Genomic DNA, 22729 nt, shown 5'->3' on the forward strand with positions numbered 1-22729 from the left:
TATCTCCAGTAAGGGAGCCTCCACAACCTCTCTGGGCAAGCTGTTTCAGTACATGGTCACTTGCACAGTAAAGAAGTTCTTCCTCATGTTCAGGTTGGCTTTTCTGTGCATCACTTTCTGCCCACTGTTCTATTGGATGGCACCACAAAGAAGAGCCCGATTCCATCCTCCCACACTTTACACAGAAGCGCCTCTCAGTTGCCTCTTCTTGAGGCTGAACAGGCCCGGCTCCCTCAGCCCTTCCTCATGAGAGCCATTTCCAGACTCTTGGCCAACTTATTAGCTCTCCGCTGGACCTGCTCTAGGAGTCGTGTATCTCTTTTGTACTGTAAAACTCGTACCACAGTACTCCAAATGCGGCCTCATCCGGGCTGAGTAAAGGGGCAGGATCCCTTCCCTCGACCTTTCCAAAGATGCGCCAGTCCCCATACTCGCAGCCTCCGTGAGGGATCCGGGCAGGCAGCGCCCATGCCGGACACACAGCAGGCGGCCCTGGCGCCAGCACGGCGCACTCCGAGCGGCGGCAGCGCCGGCCCGAGGAGGTTCCGGCGTGCATTGCCCAGGCCCCGCCCGGCCGCCGTTGCCAAGGGCCGGTCGCTACCAGGGGGAGGGAGCCGGCGACGGGGCGGCGCGGATTGGGCTCCGAGCGCCCCGGGCCGGGGGCGGGACAGGCGCGGGCGGCAGCGGGTTCCGGGCGGAGCGGAGCCACATTGGGCAGCGCCGCGCGGAGTTGTGGGAGAAGGGGCCGTCCCCGCCGCCGCCCCCCGCCCGTCCTCCGGCCAAGATGTCTGACATGGAGGATGATTTCATGTGCGATGATGAGGAGGACTACGATCTGGTAGGGCGCGGGGCGGCGCGGGGGCTCAGCGGTATAGCCGGGGGTGCCGCCGGCGCGGCGCAGCTTCGGGCCGCTGCTAGTGCGGCGCTCCCGCCGCAGCAGCCGCCCCGCCGGGTGCTGCCCCGGCAGGGAGCGCGGACATCCAGGATGAGTTTTCCTCCCGGGAAGGAGGATGCGGGCCGGGGCTGCGAGGGGCGGGTGCTGCTGTCGGAGCGGCGCTCGGCCGCCTTTCGGCGGATGGAGCAGGCCGGCTCCGGGCCGGGCAGGTGGATAGGCCCGGGCTGGTGCACTGGCCCCGGGCTGGCCCCCTGTGTCCCCCGCAGGGCTCACGCTGAGGGAAGGGCTCAGGCGCGCTGCCTCCTTCTCTCTTTCCTCCTGCCCCAGCCCAAGTGTCGGGCACGAAGTGGAGTGATAAAGTTGCCCGCCCTTCTCCCCACCCGCGACTGTGAGAGGCCCTTGGGACCAGATAACATTCATGTGCTTGTGTGAGCAACAAACTGAGGAAAAAGTAGGGGGAAGAGAAAGGGAAGTGAGGAGAAATGGCCTCATGGCCGGTTTCTGATCCAACGGGCCGAAGGGTGCACTTATTTCTAACTTTCTTGTCTTAATAGTCTTTATAGTCTTTGTAACCTTTCTACCACTCCCTTTTTGTTTTTAATTGTAAGGACTGGGGGGTTTCATGTAACATTTAGTTATATGTTAACGTCAGATTTTGTCCTAAGCTTTTAAAGTTAAAAAAAAAACTGATTAAATATAATTATGTTGCCCTTACATTATATTGGGGCTTGAAGTTTGATTTTTTGGGTTGGCTTTTTTTTCTTTTCTGAACTTTGATTGGGTTTTTAGAACTAGAGACATTTTTTTGAATAAAGTTACGTGTGGTAGAAGCTTGAAAGTCTATTGCATTCATTTCAGTGAAACATGTACTAGCAGTATTGCAGTTTCACTGAAAAACTACAGACACTTGCTTCTGGAAGACTTGCTCTCTGACACATTTGCCACTTACGAGTTTGTTTAAAATGTTTACCTGATTTTATTTGGAATAGTTTCTGGGCAGTTTTTGTTAGGAACTGCTTAGAATGGTTGGATGATATTAGATATAGAGTAAAAGCATCTGGTTTTGGTTTTCAAGATTTTTTCAATTCATGTAAGAGTGCTTGTTTGACAGGCATTGTCATCAAAACTCTATGAGTTGCCTGTGTCACTGTTCCAAAAACTGTTTGTATTCCCCTTCCAGTCTCTGAATGAATTCACATTCTGTAGTTACTGAAGGAAATACACAGAGTTTTAATACCATTAGAAACGTTTTGTTCCAAAATTAATTTCCATTCATTTTTATTAACACTGAAATTTGTGCCCTGATTTGAAATACTGTGGTGTTTTTTTCTATGCAATACAATCAGAGGAATATTAAACACATCAGAATTTAGGTTCCACATCCTTCCATAACATGAGAACTGGGCATGTAGAGAAACCATTGGAATTTTTCAATCTATACAGATATGAATAAAAGTGCAGCTGAAACTAACACTGCTTTATGTCAGTTTTCTCCAAGAATAATTGGTCTAGTGCTTTTTGCTGTGTTTCTTTCTTTTGAAGTACTTTATTTCTCATTGGAAAAACCTTCCTGAAACACCTTGCTTGTGGCAGATTTCCACTTCTGACTGTAGTTACTTTTTCTGGAGCATTTTCATTCTCATTAATTACCCTTAGCTCAGACCTTTCAAAATTTTTAAAATACTTCTTGTAATAATTAGGAGGACATTAGTTTTTTATTTTTAGTATATAACTCCCATGTAAAGCATCAACTAATACCCAAGCTTCAGATTTTTAAAATTTAATTTTAGTTCATAATTGATGGGGGAAAAAAAACCAAGAATTGAAGAGTAAAAATATTCCAGCTAGATTAGTTTCAGCATTCTGGGACTACCAAACCATGATTGACTGTTGTTTTCAAAAATGCTTGAGACTCTAATTGTAGTGTTCCACAGAACTGTTTCATAAAGAAGTTAGGGACTCTGAAGACAGGGCCGGATTTCTTCCTTTCATGTTAATATCAAGTTAAATTAAGAGAAGACTGTAAGGGGATGTGTGATTCTTAAGTTGAGCATATCAGCTGCTGCAAGAGGCTTTGCAACAAAAGAATGAGTACAAGACATAATACTCAAATCAGTGCAGAATTGAAAGTAAAAGAGCACATGCGAGTGCTGTGAATACTTTTTTAAAGAACAGGAGGAGAGGCAGTGATTACAGAAACAGTCAATGAAAGAAGTAGCTATTTTGTCAAAATATGGTGAAACTAGGTTCAGGTCTCCCAGGGTAGCTGCCATCGCAACAATAGCAGTGCAGACTCCCCAAAAAGTTAATTTTGTCAGCTTTTATTAGAAGTGGTTATGGCTGCTTCTCTTTAATGTGCACTTGACCTGCTGATTATGTAGAGACAGTCAGTTAAATTTCCTTAAGTATGCAAATGTTTTGCACTTGAACTGAAATGTGAACAGATATTTTAAAGGCCCAGATCTTTCCCAGCTACATCATGGAATTTTATATTATTAGAGTAATTACTACACTGTTAAACAATTGAAGACTATCCAGGTTGTATTGGATTGTTTCTGTTTAGTTTTTCAGTGGGTAAAAAGTCAAAGTTTTACATGTAAATGACCTTATTAGCCACTCCTACAAAACTTGAGTTTATTCACTGGAGCCTTGATATCAGGAAGAAATTCCATTTATATTTGTGAGTGGATGAACCTAGATTCACAATTTGCTAGTAATGTGCTGTGACAGCTTTGATTACAACATGAATTACTCCACTTTATGCTTCAATGAACAGAATAATGTTTACTGGTCATTATGAAAGCCACTCAATTTTAATTTCTAGCTCAGTGCTACTAGGTGCCTTACATGATTTCAGTACAAGGTCTTTTTACTAGATCCAGCTTGAGGGTGGAGAAGGACAAAGTGGGAAGGACCACTGTAAATTCCATTTTTGTTTTTGGTCTGGGACAAAAGACTGTACTTTGAATTGACTTGGAGGCTAAACTCAGCCTTCCTCCAAAAATTGATTCTTCAGGTATATTGACAACATATTGACAGTTGTTATAGTACATCTACTGGATCTTCTTGTTTTGTTTTAAATAAATAAGGAATCTGTGGTGTTCTTAATGAGTCATCTCTACTGTGTTCTGAAATTCAGCTTTAAAATGAATCTGAGGCAAGGTTGGACAAATATATTTGCTGAGCAACTGTTCTTTTTATCTTATGGAGTTGTGTTGTTTCAGTGAGTTACAGAAGATCTGTTACAGTTCCAGTGAACAGTCATCAGTTTGCCCCCTAGTGAGATGGCTGCAGGTTCATGAGGATTGGCACGACTCAAATACAGAGAGCATCCCTTCAGATTACTGAGGATTTTCCGTTTCAGGATGTGTTGATATTAGGAAATAAGCAGTCTTACTACTTATTTCAAGCTACATGCGTTGGGTCTGTCTGTCTGTCTTTCCATCTGTCTGTCTTTCAGTCTGCCTGTCTTTCTTACTGAAATACAGTCCATTGCAAAAGGAATTTCTGTATGTTACCAAACTTGATAAGCAATCTCATCAGTAGACGTATTATCCTGTCTTCTATTGCTGGATTTTAATAGACACAGTTGAAATTTTGTGTGGATGTTGTCTCGTCTTCCCAATTGCTCATATGTCACTATTATTATAATTTTCTGAAATACATATATATGTTGCAAACAAGAATGTGGTAATGCTGCAAAAACAAGTATCCGGATCTAGGGAAGTCCCAAATCAAGCAGATCCACTTGGCCCTCTTCTGTTTCTTAGTGAAGTTTAATTACAGTAGTATATGATTAAAAAAAAGTATGCTTCACAGAGGACATAGAATGTACTGTTCTCTGAATTAAATATTATTTCATATTTTATATGGATTCAGCGTTTATTGTGATACTCTTTATGCATTGTCTTCAGACTCATCTTCAAACACAGAATTAATATATTTGAGGTTTATTTTGCTCATTACCATAATGTCTCAGAAGGAAGTATTGAGGCAAAAAGCCCGAGAATAATTAATCAGTAAATTCTATCTAAACATTGACAAGTATCAGTATGTTCTGGTTTTGTTGGCTTCTTTTGACAGTTATTTAGGGCTGTGTTCAGAATGGTGCTCTCAAGGATCTGATATGCAGTTGAGTCTTAAACAGACATAAATTAGATCTAAGTTATGCTGAAAACTGGACTTTCAGAAAAGGATGCACATTACAACTACAGGGGAGCTGCATGACAGAGGTAGAAAGAAAAGACACTTTTTTTCTGTACTTTTTTACATGTTGTAATACCAGGATTTTCTTTCTGCAGTCTCCTGTCTCATTCCTATGCATCTTCCAACTGAAAAAAAAAAATAAAACAAAGCCAGAGCACTGCCTTTCATGGAACTCTTCTGACGCCATTGCAAATCACTGGTTTCACAGACTTCTATTCCTGGTGTCAGCCCTGGTGTGAGCCAGCAGGCACTGGATGACTTGCAGAGTTAGTGAGTAGCAGCAGGAGAGAGAGACTTGGAACGTGGAAAAGAAGCCCAATGCATGGCTGAGCAGTTGCATGCAGGCTTCTTACACAAATCGAACTCTTGTTTTCACTTTCAGGGTTTGCCTCCGTTCTTTTCCTCTTTGCTCTTTTACATTCCAGTCGGATTGCTTTCTTTATATTCATGTGCCTGGATACCAACTGGCAAATGCACATAGAGCCTGGTAGTTGCTGTTTGTCCTGGTGCCTGCAGGTCAGGAAGAGCAAATGCAAGGAACATTGTGCTTAGTAGACCTCCTAAATGCCATGGTTATGAAACAGTTAGCTGAAGTAAAATGAAATTTGTACCAGACTTCTTCTCAGAAACAATTGCACTTCATAAAAAAAAAAAATAATTGTTTGAGTCAGCCAAATTATTGAAATTTGGTAAAATCACCAGCAATGATTTTACCAGTAACAGTAGTATTTCAACCATGTCTTTGAAAGATCATTTTGTACAGAAATAGAACTTTCTGTATTGTCTTTTTTTCCTGGAAAGTTGCCCCTATATAGCTACTTTCCCCCTACTCCTTTTTTAGAAAAAGGTTTGCAAAGTAGGAATTAAGTTCCTGCAGTGATGGTGAATAATAAACAGAGGAGCACAAATTTAGGTAATCACTCCAATTAGATGGAGAAGTTAGGTAGGTGCTTCAGGCAAGGGAGGAGACCAGAAAATTAGTAACAACAGTAGTTTTCACAAAATACTCGTATGTTGTTTTTGTTCGGAAAGAACTTTACCAGGTCAGTGTACCACTCTAACAGAATGCCACACATTTACTTTTAAAAACACTGATAGGCTGTTATGGTCTCCGTGTTCCTGTCCCTCATCGTGACCCTGAGCACAGAGGCCGTGCTTCAGGACCTGGAATCTCTGGAGGCCACATTGACAAGGCTTCTGCCACAGTTCTCGGAAACCAGCAAGGAGCCAGACAGCACAAACCACTGGATTTCTCAGGGATGGGAAAGGCCAGGCTAGGAGCAGCCATGGATGGGGATGAGCTGGGAGCGCTGGGTGCTGTTAATGTGCCTTTGCTGCTGGGCAAACTGCAAATGGATCCATGCACAAAAAGGATGACTAAAGCTGACTCGGGTGAATTGACTTCTGTGTGTGCCCATTTTTAAGCTGAGGCTCAATGTTTTAAAGCTGTTTACTAGATAAAATATTATGAAAACCCAATATGTAACATAATAAAGACTTCTTAATTAAATTGGTTTCTGGATTCTAATTTAACTTTTAATAAAACTTTTTGAAAGAACAATGTTCCAGACAGAGTAAACTCTATCAGAGGTTTTATCTCTGTTACAATTGAGCTAGTGTAGTAATTTCTCTGCCTCCAAAAAGCAGTGGGATGGTTTAGGATTGAATATAACTGACTACATTTAGAACATGCAGATTTTCAACATAGCAGTGCTTAAATAATATCCTAACTTATTTAACTGCATTTTTTCAAGCTCTGTCAAGGTTTTCTAATTTCTTGAGTAGTGATAAAAACCCCATTTGTTTGTTTTGATGATCCTCTGAGGAAGGAAGAATTCAGTGGGTTTCAAAGAGTTCTGTGTACTCAGACTGCTCTTTTTTTCATTTGTACTTAAAATGTTGAAGTCCATTTGAAAAATACCATTAGGACCTTAGTTTTAAAAATTCCTAGGCCTTTTCCTTTTTTACATCAGCTAGAGATAAATTATATCACCCAGCTGCTTTTATATCTTGAAGTTCTAATTAAGGATGTTTGTCACTATGCAAATTGTTAGGTCTGGATGCTGTAGTGGAGATTTTTAGAGTTATGTAGAAATCCTATTTGTGAACCATATATTTCCACTGAATTTGCAGCAAACTTCCTACCTAGAAGATTTGAGCTGGGGAAGTTGTTCAGGCAGGAGGAACCAGGGGTATTAAAAATGAGAGTGAGGAAAGGCTTGGCTTTTGCTATCTGAATTTTTTGTTAGAAGAACTTTTCTGTTTTCAGAACTGAGAAGGAAATTAATCTTTTTCTTAATTGGAACTTTGAGGACATAGCTTTATACTTTCCTCCTTTTTTGCTTTTGGCAGAAGCTTAATGTTCTCGCATTTGTATCCTACTGCACTAAGCCATCTCTGCAGCAAAAGAAGACTGAGTGCTCGTCCTTCTGAATTTATCAGCACTGGCATAATTAGCATCAGTGCTTGAAATAAGATTCAGTATCTGCATGGTGGAGGTTTTTTTTTGGTTTTATTTTTTATTGTATAAAGATTAATGGCATCGGCTCATACTTAGTTTGAAGTTTTAAAGTTTTCTTCAAAGCCATTAATTCTAAATATGTCTTTTTAAAAGTAAACCACCTCACATTTTCTGTATGTAGGAAGGCCTTATTTCCATTGCAGCTTTGAGTCCATATCATCATCCTAAGTCTGTTGTGAGGCAAACAGACATCAAGTGAAGAAAAAATACAGCCATGAAAACATAAACCAGTACCTTTGATACATTTCAGTGCATTTCCACTGGGGGTAAAGTATATCAGACTTATATATAGACTTAACACTTCTTTATTATGTATTAATATTATGAAAGGACCTTTATGGGATATTGAAGTAGTATGAGAAAAATTATCTGAAAAAAGGCTTCCTACATGAATCCACACCCAGAATCATTGCCAGAGCTAAGATGAAGGTTCAGATGTTTCTGGCTTGAGGCTAACAGAACACATTGTCTCCTATAAGGAATTAATTTAGTTTGCTTTCCTTTTATCTTTGCAAATAGACACTCCTGCCAAAAATATTCCCCATTGTCCGAGTTAAGCATAAACAAGACATCAGCTGATTACACATATCTTAAATGCTATGCTGTTTAATTTTTGGCATCCTGTATATATAAGGTGCCTGATACAGTTGTTGACATCGTTGTGTGTACCCACAGCTGCTCCATTGGAGTTGGATCAATAGGATAAGGAATTTACAAAAACAAGCTAACCAAAATGAGAGCCTGCCCAATGAAATAAGACACTTCCTGTTTTCTTTGCTGTTTTCAGTATCACATTTTTATATTTCTGTGGGAATTCAGAAAACAGGTTTGTGGAATTCACAAGACTTCTCAGTCCATTCATTCTCACTAATGATAGTACTTTGTTGGGTGAAAATAAATACATATCTGGGCAGCTTGCCTACATGTTACAAATAGAAACATTAAAAGGTAGAAGGACAAATGTCTCAAGTATCACATTTAATAAAACTTGGTTTGACTGTGGGCTCCCATAATTAGTTTTTCTTTTGAGCTACTTTTTTTTTCCATTCCTTCCCATGGTTTTGGAGGAGTCCATTAATAGTCGGAATATACAAATGAACAAAAGAATAGATGTGCCTGATGAAGTACAGCAAGAGTAAAATTCACCCTAAAGGAGGGGACCTGACTGTGCATTACTTATGTTGGTGCAAGGGAAGGTTACTCTGACAGCAGTAACTTTGAGAATTAAGCAGATTCTGTTAAAACAGTTCATCTCCTAATAACCAAAATCCTGTTCAGAGAAGTTAGCATGAAAATGCAGAGGTGTGAAGTGGTTTTGAATCGTGTAAACATCAAATGAAATTATTATTTGAGCTTTGTGAGTGTTTTGTAATTTGGACATGCAGCATTGTCCTCCAGCAAAAGAAGATAAAATATGCAGGGTTTTTTCATCAGAAGTCTCAGAGTACTTCTTAAAAAAATTAAGTAGTAATTACTTCAGTTTGTTTTGCACTAGTGTACATGATAGATAATTATTCTATTAAATTATTGTGCCTATGCTGCACCCCAGCATCTTTGGCAGCATTTTTAGCATTTTCTCAATCATCTCTTGCTTCTCAGTGCAGAAGCAGCTGGTGTTATCATCATTATTCTTTCTTTTAGTTTCCTTAGACAAGGATGAATCGTTATGGCATAGAAGGGCAGATTATAGAGAGATTCATGGAAGCATTTGATACCCTCCATAGCTGAATCATTACTTGTGTGGCAGCTCAGCCAGAGTCTTTTCTGTGGGTAGCAAAGGCTGGATAATAGAGTGCCTTTAGGAGGATCAGTGGGCAGCGTGTTCTCTCCCCTCCCAGAAATGACATGTGCTCTTGGGCCTCTGCTTAAACTCCAGCATCGGCAGAATTTCAGTAATACAATCTGTGCTTGTCATAAAGGTGAAGTTGGTGGAGCTATGAGTTCATTAATCCAGAAAGAAACCTGCTGACAGGCAAATGTTGGTGGATGGTGAGTCTGGCCTAGTAATGGCAGACAGAGAAAATGATTATATGGGTCCATACCTGTTACGTGCTCCAGAACCAAACACTGCCACTTAATACACAAGCATTCTGTGCTAGTTGGAGTAATATGTCTTACTATTTGCTATTTCCAGCAGATTATTAGATTCTGAACCTTTTTTTTTTTTTCTCTGATTGATTTTTTTTTTTTTCTTAAAATGTAGGAATATTCTGAGGACAGCAATTCTGAACCAAATGTGGATCTGGAAAATCAATACTACAATTCCAAAGCTTTGAAGGAAGATGACCCCAAAGCAGCATTAAGCAGTTTTCAGAAGGTTTTCTGTCTTTATATTCTATCTCTGCTTTTTATACTAATTCAAATTTTAAAATATCTGATACCATTTGAGGTATTTTCTGAGATTTTAAGAGTAGGATTTACCTTTTCATTTACTAATGTGCTAAATTTATTATTGAGTATCTTAGACTCCTGGCTGACTGCCTTTCAGGATCATTCTTAGGGATAAATAGGACATGGTATAGTCTCATCACAGATCTGACTTTTTAATCTTCAGGATTTACTAAGTTAATTAAACAGTTCTGAATGTGTTTTCATGCATCAATAGAAACCAGATCCATTTGGGTTTTTTTAATAAAATGGTGTTTTCCCCAGTGTCTTATGTAACATTATATTTGCTTTGCTATCTGATTCCAAAGCTTTAAATGCATAAATACTAAGTGACACAGAGTTTCTTTCCTTCATCTCAGTTTTAAATTCTTAATGTTTGCACACTGCTAGGAGAAAGCAGTATGTTAGATGCAACTTTTTAAAGAAAAAATAGATATTTGCATCTCTTGGCTCATTTATATAGTGTATAACAAAATTAAATACATGACTTAAAAAAAAAACAAAACAACTTTCTAAAGTTTTTACAAATGAAACATGTCTGTAACTATGTTGCATTAAAACCTAGAAGCATTGCATTAAAACCTAGAAGCGTTTCTCCTTTGTGAAGGAACGGTAGTAATTCAGAAGAGCTTGTTAACTTAATTTAGTCAAAATTTAGTTGACTCAGTTTTGCAGGAGGTGTTACAACTATTTTTGCATATGTTTTTATGGAGTGGTGTTAAAACTTAGTGTTTGGCATTGAAGTGTTTGCTGTTAGACAACAACAACAATCATGTTCACCCTCCCTATATCAACTAAGTCGTGAAAACTGATGAGATACAGTCTCACTTTTTCAATAATACCAGGAAAGAATAAAATTGAAGAACAGGGCAGAGTCAAATGTTACTTTGTAAGGAACAAAGTGGGGGGGAAGGGCATGTCTGGGATATGTATATTTTAAACAATTTAAGTTTGAATAAAGCTTTTATAAATACTGTTTTAAAAATTATTTTCCAGGTTTTGGAGCTCGAAGGCGAGAAGGGAGAATGGGGATTCAAAGCTCTGAAACAGATGATTAAAATAAACTTTAAATTGGTAGGAATTACAGCTATCACTTGGGAGTAAATGGCGTAAATATGTCTTTGATCCAGAGATCTTATGTTACTATTCTAATTTATGGCTATGACAACTAAATCTACCAGAACCTGTCTTTTGCAGCCTTTAATGGCTACTACAGATATGGCAGGGAAATGATGTGGTGTTTGCAAGTCAAAGGCAAAATGGATGCAAAATAGCTGCTGTAGTCAGCTGGTACTCCATGAATGTGTGAGGCTCAGTCCTTGCTGTACTGAGGTGTCACACCACTGAAAGTGGTCATGTTTCCCTGTGTGCATTGCACTAGGACCAAACAGTGAAACATTTATATGCTATGTATGCAACCATTCCAGAGTTGTATGGCTAGTTCTGTTTTCTTCATTGAGATAAATATTGTAAATGTGTGCTCTGTGCAGTCCTGAAGTTATTTCTGATTCTGCAGGTTATGAATAAAGTGGTGATTTGAAAGTTTTAGTAGCAACCACTACTGCATTGTCTTTCTCTGTGCTTTTTTTTCCTGTATATACACTTGCAAGATGTCTCAGTTTTAACAATTAAAACAAAAAATATAATGTGATTTTGTTTTTCTTTTAGACTAACTTTCCTGAAATGATGAATAGGTATAAACAGCTATTGACCTACATACGGAGTGCAGTTACAAGGAATTACTCTGAAAAATCCATCAATTCTATTCTTGATTATATCTCTACTTCCAAGCAGGTTGGATCATCAATTCTTTCATCTTCATAGTTTCAGATTTGCATTTTTAACTACAGACATTTTTTGTGTTTGGTTTGGGCTTTTTTGATCTTAATAGAGGAATTTTGACTATTCACTTGCTGTCATATATAAAAATATATTTCCCACATTTAGTGGATTCTATTAACACAGATAAATCTTCATAAACTTGTCCTTTTTTGGCAATATTTACCTCTGTATTAATAAATAAGAGCTTATTTTTAGCATAGATACACAGTGTAAGTGCCCTCTCAAATATAATTTTTAATTTAAAAATGCTTTTTTTTTTTAATTTTGGGGGGAGAGGGAAATCTTTGCAGTGAAGTGTTGGTGTGAAATACTGCCTGTCCAGTGCACTGTGCAAGTGAGGTACATGTCCATAGATACACAGCCCAGCTCCTTTTGTTTTGTGTTGTGGTAGAAGCTTTACAGAGAGTAGGAAGGTCCTCTCACTGACTACCTGAAAGTAGCACTTTCATACAGAGGATCATTGGTCTTCAGTGCTTAGTCCTTGGTCATTATCACAATCCTTCCTGCCCTGCCACTCTTAGAAGTGGAAGTTGAATGCTGGGTTACTGTTGAGATCTAAAGGATTGTGTTAGACTGTCCCTTCTTGGCAGAGGTCAGTGTCTCTGGTTTGTAGTTGAGCCAGACCTGGAGGGACAGTCTGGAAATCATAACTTGATGTATAGTCACAGATTTGTTACCCCCCAAAGGAACAGTGGTCATGAACAATACTAATGCATTCTTTGTACAACCCTTGTAAAAGGTAACACTCAGCACTTCTATTTCTATTTCAAATGTTGTATTTTTGGGTTTTATGCAAAGAAACAGTTTGATGTGCTCAAGAGCTTTCTTCCACTCAGCATTGCTAGTCCAGAAAGAAGAAGGCATCTTTTCCTTTGACCATTTTCCTCTCTTTGTAAAGCATATTTTCTTTTTGATATGTAAATTATTTTTATTCTTTTAAGTGGGAACAATATCACCTGTGTTTGTTACACAACATCAGAGTTCTGTTCCTTGGTTATATAAGATGGGTTTTATAAGGTGGCTTTAATTTTTCACAGATCAATCAAGTACAGTACAAACAGTACAAATCTTAAAATGTGACTACTTTTTAATTATATCTGCTTCATATAAGAAAAGATAGTGTAGTTAGTTTGGTTACTTTAGAAGCTGTTTGCAGTTTAAATGCAAACATTAAGTAAGAAACAGATACCTTTCTTATTTTGAAGTTCAAGCATGCACTTGTAGGTTGTTCAGATTGACTTTATTAACAGGTACAAATTTGCTGTTTACAATTATAGAATTCTGATTTTTTATGTCAGATGGATTTGCTTCAGGAATTCTATGAAACAACACTTGAAGCTCTGAAAGATGCTAAGAATGATAGATTGTGGTTTAAGACAAACACAAAGGTAAAATATATAACTTCCTATTTTTTGCTTTTCTTTGACACCGTCAGCTAATTCTTATAAATTATAATTGTGAAATTTTATTACACCTCAGTACTTTAACTTTCTTTTCATTACAGCTTGGCAAATTATATTTAGAACGGGAAGAATATGGAAAGTTACAAAAGATTTTGCGTCAGCTGCATCAGTCATGCCAGGTACCTTTATATTCTAAATCACCGTGGCTTAGTAAACAACTTTGATGCAATGATTTATTTTTTTTTAATACATCTGTTGTTGGCCTTTGAGGCATTCTGCTGAGCTTTAGTGCAGAGGGAAGAAATAGTGTGCCTGAATTTATTTGTTATCTGCTTGATAACATGAACAAAAAATGCTAAGTGCTTTATTCCTTTCTTAAAGATGGTTTTTAAAAAATTATTCACGACTGCAGATTGGGTTTCTCTTCAGGGAAGACGAGGAGAAGCTCATATCAATAATCTATGATGCATAGACATTTATTTTAAAACATAGCAAAGATTCCAAGTGAGCTTTATTCAAAACTGAAAGTACTGTTGTTACTTTCCCATCTGGAAGGGGAAGAAATAAATTAGCCATGCAGTCTGCTGTGCTTGTTTGTGATATTTTTCCTCCTTCAGTATGGAAATAGGCTACAAATATCTGGGAAATGGTTCTGTCAGAGGCAATACATATGTATATATGTGCATTTGTGTTAGTCATTGTATTTATATACTAAGAGTGTGGCTTAAGGAAAGTGGAAAAGAATTAAGGTTAAAGTTTTGAGAAAAAAATTTAATTAAAAATACTGACATTTTAAATAAAGGGCTTCAAAATGTAGACTCTGGTTAAGTTCTTTGAGTGCTATGTTTTCTGATAGTTTCATCAGAATTTCAGAGTTTTAGGAATATTCTTGTTTTTGACAGGAAATTACTGAGAGTATTTGGTTATCATTGTTTTACTAGTATAAAACTGAAATTGCTGTTCTCTTAAAATTTCACAGTATTTATTACTTAATCTGTCCTAGACTGATGATGGGGAAGATGATCTAAAAAAAGGTACTCAACTATTGGAAATCTATGCTTTGGAAATTCAAATGTATACAGCACAGAAAAATAACAAAAAACTTAAAGCACTATATGAACAGTCATTGCACATCAAGTCAGCCATTCCTCATCCACTGATCATGGGAGTTATCAGAGGCAAGTTCATCTTGAATTTTTCATTTGTCTTCTGTTGCAGAGATTTATTCCATGAAAATCTGATAACCAGTGTTTTTTTCCAGTTCCAACTATGAAGACAGGCTTCTGTAGATTCAGTCTCATCATTTTCTTCTTGCAGGACTTCAGCTCTGCAGTTTTGGTGCCCAGGTGCCAGAGGCACTGGTCAGAAGGGCATGACGGTTGGCTAAATAACTGTTAGGAGAGAAGCAGTAGAAAGAGAAGAGGAAGACTTGCTGTTTGACATCATGGCAGGCAGCAAAAGATGAATGCAAAGGCATCTGCAGGGGAAAGAAACAAAGGCTTGACAGGACTGCTAGCAGAATGGTTAGCAGATTGCTGTTCCTGCAATCCCCTTTTATAAATTTGTGTCTCACCTTGCTAAAACTCAGCGGGAACTAAAGGGCTTTTAGATGTACTTGAAAATATTATTTATTATTTGTAATAATGAATTGTAGTGGAAACAAGTGTATGTTAACTTTCTTTAGAACACTGTTATGCCTTCCTCCTTTCCCTGGTGTAGATACTGCACAGACAATCAGGCAGCAGTGGGTACTTCAGAAATAAAAGGATATAGAAAGTATTTCTCATTTTTTCTGTGTGGTTTTGCTCAACAGATAGGGAAAATTCCATAAATATATGAAGCCTGTTGCCACTGAAATGGAGATAAATTCTATCTCAGTTTTTGCAGTATTTTAACATAATGGTGACATAATTATTGGCTATGAGGATTAGTGTTCTTTTAAGTTTTATGGTGTGGGCTGGGTTTTGTTTTTTCTTCTTTGGAATGGGTTTATTCAAATGGCAGTGCTGTATGTTAAGGCCCTAATGCTTTTTTTTCCTAGCGATTTCAGAGAACCAAATGACTTCTGAAAATGTTTCAGTAATCTATTTAGAAATAGCATGGAACTTGAGTACAATTATTGTAGTCAGCAACAAGCACACAATGTTCCTTTTCATCTGTGTTTTCTTTTCAGAATGTGGAGGCAAAATGCACTTAAGAGAAGGAGAGTTTGAAAAGGCACATACTGATTTTTTTGAAGCATTCAAGAATTATGATGAATCAGGGAGCCCCAGAAGAACCACTTGCTTAAAATATTTGGTCTTAGCAAACATGCTTATGAAGTCTGGAATAAATCCATTTGATTCTCAGGAGGTATTTTTTTCTTCTTCCTTCACACCACCCCCCTCACATCCCCTCACCCTTTTCTGAGTATATAGAGAAATTACCCAAAGGGGAAATGGGAAAAAAACCCCTAAACTTTCATATTATGCTTTCTGTTCTGTGTAGGCTAAACCATACAAAAATGATCCAGAGATTCTAGCAATGACGAATTTAGTAAGGTAAGATTTTAATTTTTCTGCAGAAAAGAACAAAAAGATAAAAAGAAAAAAAATACATTGTCCAAACCTGAAAAGGAATATTTTTAGAAATTGCTTTTCTCTGCACAGTTAACACAGTTATTCATAAATATTGGGCAAATATTTGAGGACTGCTTTTCTTTAGAAACTTAATATAAGAGACCATAGTATTGATGCCATACTATGTACAGGTGCAGAAACTGTGTTTTGTCACTAAAGGTGTGACAAAAACCACATTTCTCCCCTTAAATCAAGTTGTCCCATCTTATACTGCAACTGGTCTTTTTAGGCTCTGACTGATTACACAATAGAAATTGAGTTAAGTGACATCTCATACCATAAGCAATAGAATAATTTGCTGCATGGATATATCATGATTTCCTAAGTTAGGAGTACGAAACTTAACTCACAATGAACTCCTGTATTCTTCAAACATGTAAAAATCAAAAGAAAGCCTCGTTACCTCTTACAAACAACTCTGAGAACTTCTAGTGCATGGTCAATGAACTGGGGCAGGTTTTGTACACTGGGTTTTGAAGCTCACCTACTGTATCCACTCTGGCCTGCCTCTGCTCCTTTTCCCATCTTTTCCCCACATGAGAAGTAATGTCTGCTCACATTTTGAAACAGTTGATCCTGTATTTGAACAAATTGCTGTGATAGTGCTGTTGTGCATTGTATACATACAAATTGTTTCTGAAAGTGAGGATATTCATCTATTAGTGACATAGTGAATGAATAAATTACTTGGTGGTTTATTAAGGGACTATTTCCAGTAAGTCATTCCACTTTAGATGTATTTTTTTCTAATTCACTCTCATAGTTTCATGTGAATTTGAGGCAGAAGGAACTCCAGATGGCCTTACCCTATCTGATTTTATTCGTATTTCTAATTTATATCTTTTATTGTGACATTTGAGTATAACTCCTTCTTTAAAATTAATAATGCAATTAAAGCAGTGTTGATAAGAAATATGCAGAAGATAAAATTAATTTCAAATATGACAATTACGTTTTAAATCCTTCCTATACTCTGCAGTGCGAGCTTGCGTGCTTTACATATGATAAAAAGAGACTTCTGAAATAACCAATAAAATATACTGAACTGAAATTCCTTTTATTATAAAGTAAAATTTACTGGTTTCATGTGATACAGTCCATGCCACTCACATAACTATTTATAAACTACTCAAGTTATACCTTAAACTCAACAGGTCTTCCTCTTGGCCATTTTAATAACAAATTAATCTTCTTTGACCAGTTTAAAAACAAATTTAAAATGTACAGAGTATGAAGGACAAATAGATGTTGTTATCAAAATATTTGATGTTAGTATTAAACAGAAATTTAAAATTTTGTTTTGAAAGAATGGTTTTCAAGAAAAAGGTCTTTCTTCAGAAGTTGCAGCTTTTGACCTTTAAACGGTGCTGTGGTGGCACCTTCCTTTTGCAAAGCTTTCTCAGATGACAGGATTGACTCGTGAAAGGACATATACACAAGTCAACTACAAATAAAAATCTAAAAAGTAATATTATGCCAGAATTACTGATGAATAATCCTGGGAGTCCATATTTCTTTCATCTTCCAGTTTTTTTAGCATCGAGCTTAAGCTGGACATTGTAGAGACAGCAACAGCCTTGTAGACTCTTTTTAGCTCTTATTTGTTCCATAAAGTATGACTTCATGAAGCCAAAATTCATGTAATGATACTTTTCAAAACAGGGTATTTAAGAATAGCTTCTTAAAGTATAAAAGTTTTGAAACTAGAGTGCACATGTGGAACAACTAAATCTTCATACTAAATTTTAGTAAATGCTGCTAAAATTGAAGCAGGATAAAGGTAATTTCTGTTGCATTTCATCTTGAAAGAGTTTTTACTTACAGAGGTTCTGAATAGAAATATTTTCCACCAGTGCATAAGATGTGGGTTTTTTTTTGAAATTGTGGAACATAATCTTATAAGTCTGTTTAACTTTTAAAATTAATAATTCAGTCTCTGTTTTTCTGAAGTGCCTATCAGAATAATGACATCACTGAATTTGAGAAGATTCTGAAAACAAATCACAGCAACATCATGGACGATCCCTTCATAAGGGAGCACATTGAAGGTATTTGAAGGCTATTATATAATTTTTGTTTTGTTTTCACTACTTGTAAGCTCCTTTTTTTTTCCTTCCCCCCCCCCCCCTTGGTTTATTTTTCTTTTTGGCACTAAGAGTTCCTTATAATTACTTGTGGATGATTCCTTTACAAGTTACTTAGAAGCTGGTCAGGGCTAACTTGCATCCAGGCATGTGGCATGACTGCAGAGATATGCAGGATTTATGGAGAAAGGTCTGGAAGAGTGGATATTTTAAGGTATCTATGGTGACGTTTAAACACTTGAATATTTTGAATGTTGTTTTTGTTCTTTGTTCTTTTCCCATTGGAATAGTGAAATGAGAGCAACCCTCACCTGTAAAGATGGTTTGTATCAGTATCATCCAGTTTGATGTTTGCTAGTTTACAAAGTTAATTTACTGCTTCAGAGTACAGACAATACATAGACAATGTAATGAAGGTTCCACTAATAAATATGTAGTAATGTAGTATGTAAAAAGGTACATACTTTTCATTTATATCTTGTAAACAGTGGTTGGAGTTATAGTACCTCTACTACATTAACACATGCCTTTCTTTTCTGCTCCATTAATGTGACAAAATAAAGTTACCTCATCCATTTTTCATGTATCTGAGAATGAGGAGTCTCTTCACTTGAATATAGTGCTCAGTTCTTCAGCTAACTGTTGTTTTCAAGGGTGGGTCTGATTGTGGCAGTGCAAGATCATTTAGCTGGTTAGTTACATGAAAGAAAAAGGTTAAATCCAGAGACCTGGTTTTCTTATACTTGTTTGTAAAAGAGAGCAGAGGAAACTAAATATAACCCACTACTGATGTTCCACGTGGACTGCTGGTGAGCTGCAAAGTCTTGGAGGGAGACTTGGTAAGATTAGAACTGGATGCTCATGGAGGAAGGTGTGACAGAGCTGGAGAGTAAGAGGAGGAAGCTGAATCAAAGCACTGAAGAGAATTTGAGTGTCACTCCTTATATGCTACTGATGCCTCACCATTTTCACTCTGCAGTGATAAACAACGTGTTCATGGTTATGTTTACATACCTTGCCTTGTTGTTTCAACCTCCATAGTTTATTGAGACACATAATCTGGTTTTCAGTGGTATTTTATTATATAAACAGTCCTTGTTTAAACAGGTAAAAATGGATCAAGATTTTTTTCCTCTATTAATTTATTATTGTAATTTATGCTTTCATTTTATCCCTACTGTTTTTAATAATGTAAAAATTTAAAAAAATGATGACTACCCTATTTTATTTGAGCAAAATCAGCCTCTCCATGCAGACCATTTTATACTACTTCAGTTCCTCACTGTAATTGCATCATTAGGCCCTGACTTTTAACTTTAAATGTGAATATTCCCCATGATGTTAAATGCACAGACATTTTAAGTTGCACAGCTTTAAGAATAACCCTTTTCAATTTTGTACATGGCAAACATTCTAGCCATAAAGTAGGGGGGCAGACATACCAGGTAATGATCTCTATGATTTATCCAGTTAACTTGAATAAATACAGTTTTTACCAGAGGTCATGTTGCTCCATGTTTGAACAGTTTTCAGCTCTGTCTGTCCACCTTCAGAGTTACATATTGCTTGGATCCCTGGAAAAGGAGGGTTGTTGTTAGTTTGCTGGGCTTCCCCACTCACTGAACTACTACCTTCAAAGACCATGGTGTTTAGTGTATCTTTCTATATGGATTGATATTGTGGTTTTATTTCAATAATGCTGTTTTTACAGTGTTTGTTTTCTTCTCTTACAGAGCTTTTGCGAAACATCAGAACACAAGTGCTTATAAAATTAATTAAGCCTTACACAAGAATACATATTCCTTTTATTTCTAAGGTATGTGTCAGTAGAGCCTTGCATTTGCTTAAGTAAATGATTAACTGTGAATAAAAGCTTTTAAATAAATACAGTGCTTCCAGAAATAGAACATCTAAAATACACTTTAAACCATAAAGTACTAATGATGCACTGCTGGCAGCTTTGCAGTGCAAAAATGTAAATTTCAAGTGTCATCCAACTGCTTTTTATAATATGTACTGTGATACACTTACAAAATACTCAACTACCGTATTCTACTTGGTGTAGAAAATAACTTTTCTTAAGAAAAGTATAAAAAGTGAAATTTGTATAATAAAAAATGGAATTATGGACATAATTTTTATGAACATAAAAATTAAAAATTTAATCCCTTTTGTTCATAAACTATCTTAATGTGTTTGTGTTGTACAAGTTACAGAACTGTGGTAGTAGAACAAACCAAGTATTACCATAGAATCACTGATTTCACTGCTTAATCTGCAAAGAATGGAGTAAAAACCCAGTGGTAATATATGAGAGTATTTCCATCTCCTGTGGGTCTGTGATTTTTCCTGCAAAAGTTCACTGTGTTACAAAATATGTCATGAAATATTAGGGATGCCTATTTTCTATGCTTAAATTCTCTTTGGAACTTGGTATGCTTTTTTTTTAAGCTAGCCTTAACAACTGTAGAACTTGCTTGAGCCAGAAGATGCAATTACATCTCTAAATGGTTTTGAGTGCAGATCCATTCTTTTCTGATAATTATTGTCTTATTTTATTTCCTGGGTTTTTGTGGTTGTGGTTTATTCTGTTGTTTGGTTTGGGATATTTTTTATCTGTTTGTTTTTTCAATAAGTCAGTAAAGGAACTCATTTCTGGAGCTTCTAAAATTTTGCTTTCCCCTCTTCAGCTTTTTCTGAGAGGTTACCAGTCTCTTGATTCTTGGCCATGTGTCCTTTGGGTGGAGGTCTTTTGCTTAATCGATGATTATTGAATTGATACTTATGAACAGTAAGAATCAGAGGTTAAACCAAATTCTGTATATGAAAACAAAGATTGGAGGTTTAATGTTGCAGAACATAGTAGCAGCATAATGACTTTTCTTTTTGTTTCAGGAGTTAAACATAGATGTAGCTGATGTGGAAAGCTTGCTTGTGCAGTGCATATTGGATAAGTATGTACTGATTCTTGATCTTTGATTACTTTAAAATAATCAAACTATAGAAGAAGCAACAAAACAATATTTTGGGGCATTGTGATAATACTGGTTGATTCTAGAAGTGAAAGGTAACGGTGCTAACTTTGGATTTGCTTGGTTTCTGAGCAGTAAAGTATGTTTGAAAGATGGGAGACAAGAAAATTATACAGGGAGATTGAGCGGCATCTTTTTACTTTAATTCTTAATTACATAATAAATCCCCTGAATTATTATGAAATTATGAAAGTTGTTATTCTTAGTAATTGCTGCTTACACCCATGTATATTTTTGATTGCATTTTCAAGTTGACAGATTGGTAGTCTACTGTCTTAACTAGAAAAATTTAACTACAATTTGTGAAACCTATTTTTCTTGAGGGTAACTTTTTATAACTATTACAAAAATGTAAGCTATACATAAGCTTGTATTGTTTGATGTCTCTTCACATTAATCTCCATTTTTCATGATTCTTTGACTTTCAAGAACTTCTTATGTCATATTCCTTCAGACTTTGTATGGGGTCATAGCCAAGCAGATAAAATATGCATTGAATGAATATGAATGCAAATATGCAATGAATTCGTTTGGGTTTGGTTTGTTTTTTCCAGTCATGATGACAGCTTAATAGGCAGTACTACCCAGGACAGTAATGATAAAAGTGCTGAATTCTGAAATGGACTTTGTGCCTCTCTTGTATGAGACCTCTTACTTTACCTCTGATTTATTGTTAGCTTCTATTTCCATGTCCATTAGCAATTTACAGTTTTTATTTATTTACTTCTAGCACTATACATGGCCGAATTGATCAAGTCAACCAGCTCCTAGAACTGGATCATCAGAAGAGAGGTGGTGCACGTTATACTGCGTTAGATAAATGGACCAACCAACTAAATTCTCTCAACCAGGCTGTAGTCAGCAAGCTGGCCTAACAGAAACCAAGCTTCTACAATCGTACTTAAGGCAACAGTGCAGTGATGTAAACCTTAAAAGAACTGGGAATGGCAAAACTACTGTCGGTTGGTGTGCCCTGAAATTATTGGAGTTATGGCAGAAGTGCTTTTTTGATCAGCTGGTTTGTGTTTTGCTGCTGCATTTATCCCAAGAAAAAAAACAGCTTTAATCTCCAGAAGAAAACCAAAATGCCACGGGATTTATGCTGTATTGACATCTTGCCCTAAACATACAACATCCTAGTAATTTGTCAAGGGGCAATTAATGACCAGAGAGAAGATTTTTGTCATGATTTTAAATACACTGACACATTACTGTTGGTTAAATTTAAACATGTTTTACCTGCAGAAATTCTCTCACAGAAATAACCTGCAATAACTTGAAATGCATACCCTTTTGAACACTTCCTTTTCTCATGTATAAATTGAAATGTTTGCTGCATTTTGCAAAATGTCAGTTCTCCAAAAATGTGTCCATATATTTCTGTACCTGCAGTGTAGTAAAGGTTTAGAAGAAACCCCATAATTATAGTGGCATACTGTCACTTAGGTTTCAAGCAGCAAAATAAACAGTGCAGTTCAGAAATTGTACAGTTTGTTTCTTGATGTGCTTTCATTATACTTGAATTTTACTTGTGTTATTTTTAAAAGAAAATAGGAATTACTTACCACATTTGTGAAGGACAATATGGAGATTCTAAGTCTGAACCCCTTGGTATGTGTGCTGTTGATTTTTCTTTTTTTTTTCCCTTTGAAATAATGAAACATAAATACTAAAGAGCTGACATTTAGCAGCCTTGCTAACTAACTTTTAGCTTCAAGATGCCAAACTGTTATCAGTCCT

The 22729-nt window shown here is 36.9% G+C and overlaps 1 protein-coding gene across 2 annotated transcripts; it reads left to right on the forward strand.

The window, feature by feature from the left end:
• The first annotated feature begins 682 nt into the window (after window positions 1–682).
• COPS2 (COP9 signalosome subunit 2) lies at window positions 683–22476 on the forward strand. 2 transcript variants are annotated; one of them, XM_005521515.3, is made up of 13 exons: window positions 683–838; window positions 9826–9939; window positions 11007–11084; window positions 11679–11804; window positions 13130–13240; window positions 13357–13434; window positions 14259–14433; window positions 15429–15607; window positions 15743–15795; window positions 17824–17921; window positions 19691–19773; window positions 20853–20911; window positions 21720–22476. In XM_005521515.3, exons 1-13 carry the CDS (start codon window positions 785–787, stop codon window positions 21862–21864), a joined length of 1353 nt encoding a protein of 450 aa, XP_005521572.1. In that variant the 5' UTR covers window positions 683–784; the 3' UTR covers window positions 21865–22476. The 2 variants fall into 2 exon arrangements, with proteins under 2 accessions (XP_005521572.1, XP_005521573.1); XM_005521516.3 differs by having other exon boundaries at window positions 13151–13240.
• The last annotated feature ends 253 nt before the right edge of the window (window positions 22477–22729 follow it).

This window comes from Pseudopodoces humilis, chromosome 16 (genome assembly GCF_049639895.1).
Source record: "Pseudopodoces humilis isolate 2021_Gansu_Grassland_sample_001 chromosome 16, ASM4963989v1, whole genome shotgun sequence".
Lineage (NCBI taxonomy): Eukaryota > Metazoa > Chordata > Aves > Passeriformes > Paridae > Pseudopodoces > Pseudopodoces humilis.

Bases quoted from the DNA above. Each gene is read 5' to 3' on its own strand.
- COPS2 (XM_005521515.3), top strand. From the start codon at position 785: ATGTCTGACATGGAGGATGATTTCATGTGCGATGATGAGGAGGACTAC. The intron at 9,940-11,006 runs GTTTTCTGTCTT...ATTATTTTCCAG, and splicing joins CATTAAGCAGTTTTCAGAAG to GTTTTGGAGCTCGAAGGCGA. The intron at 15,796-17,823 runs GTAAGATTTTAA...GTTTTTCTGAAG, and splicing joins GCAATGACGAATTTAGTAAG to TGCCTATCAGAATAATGACA.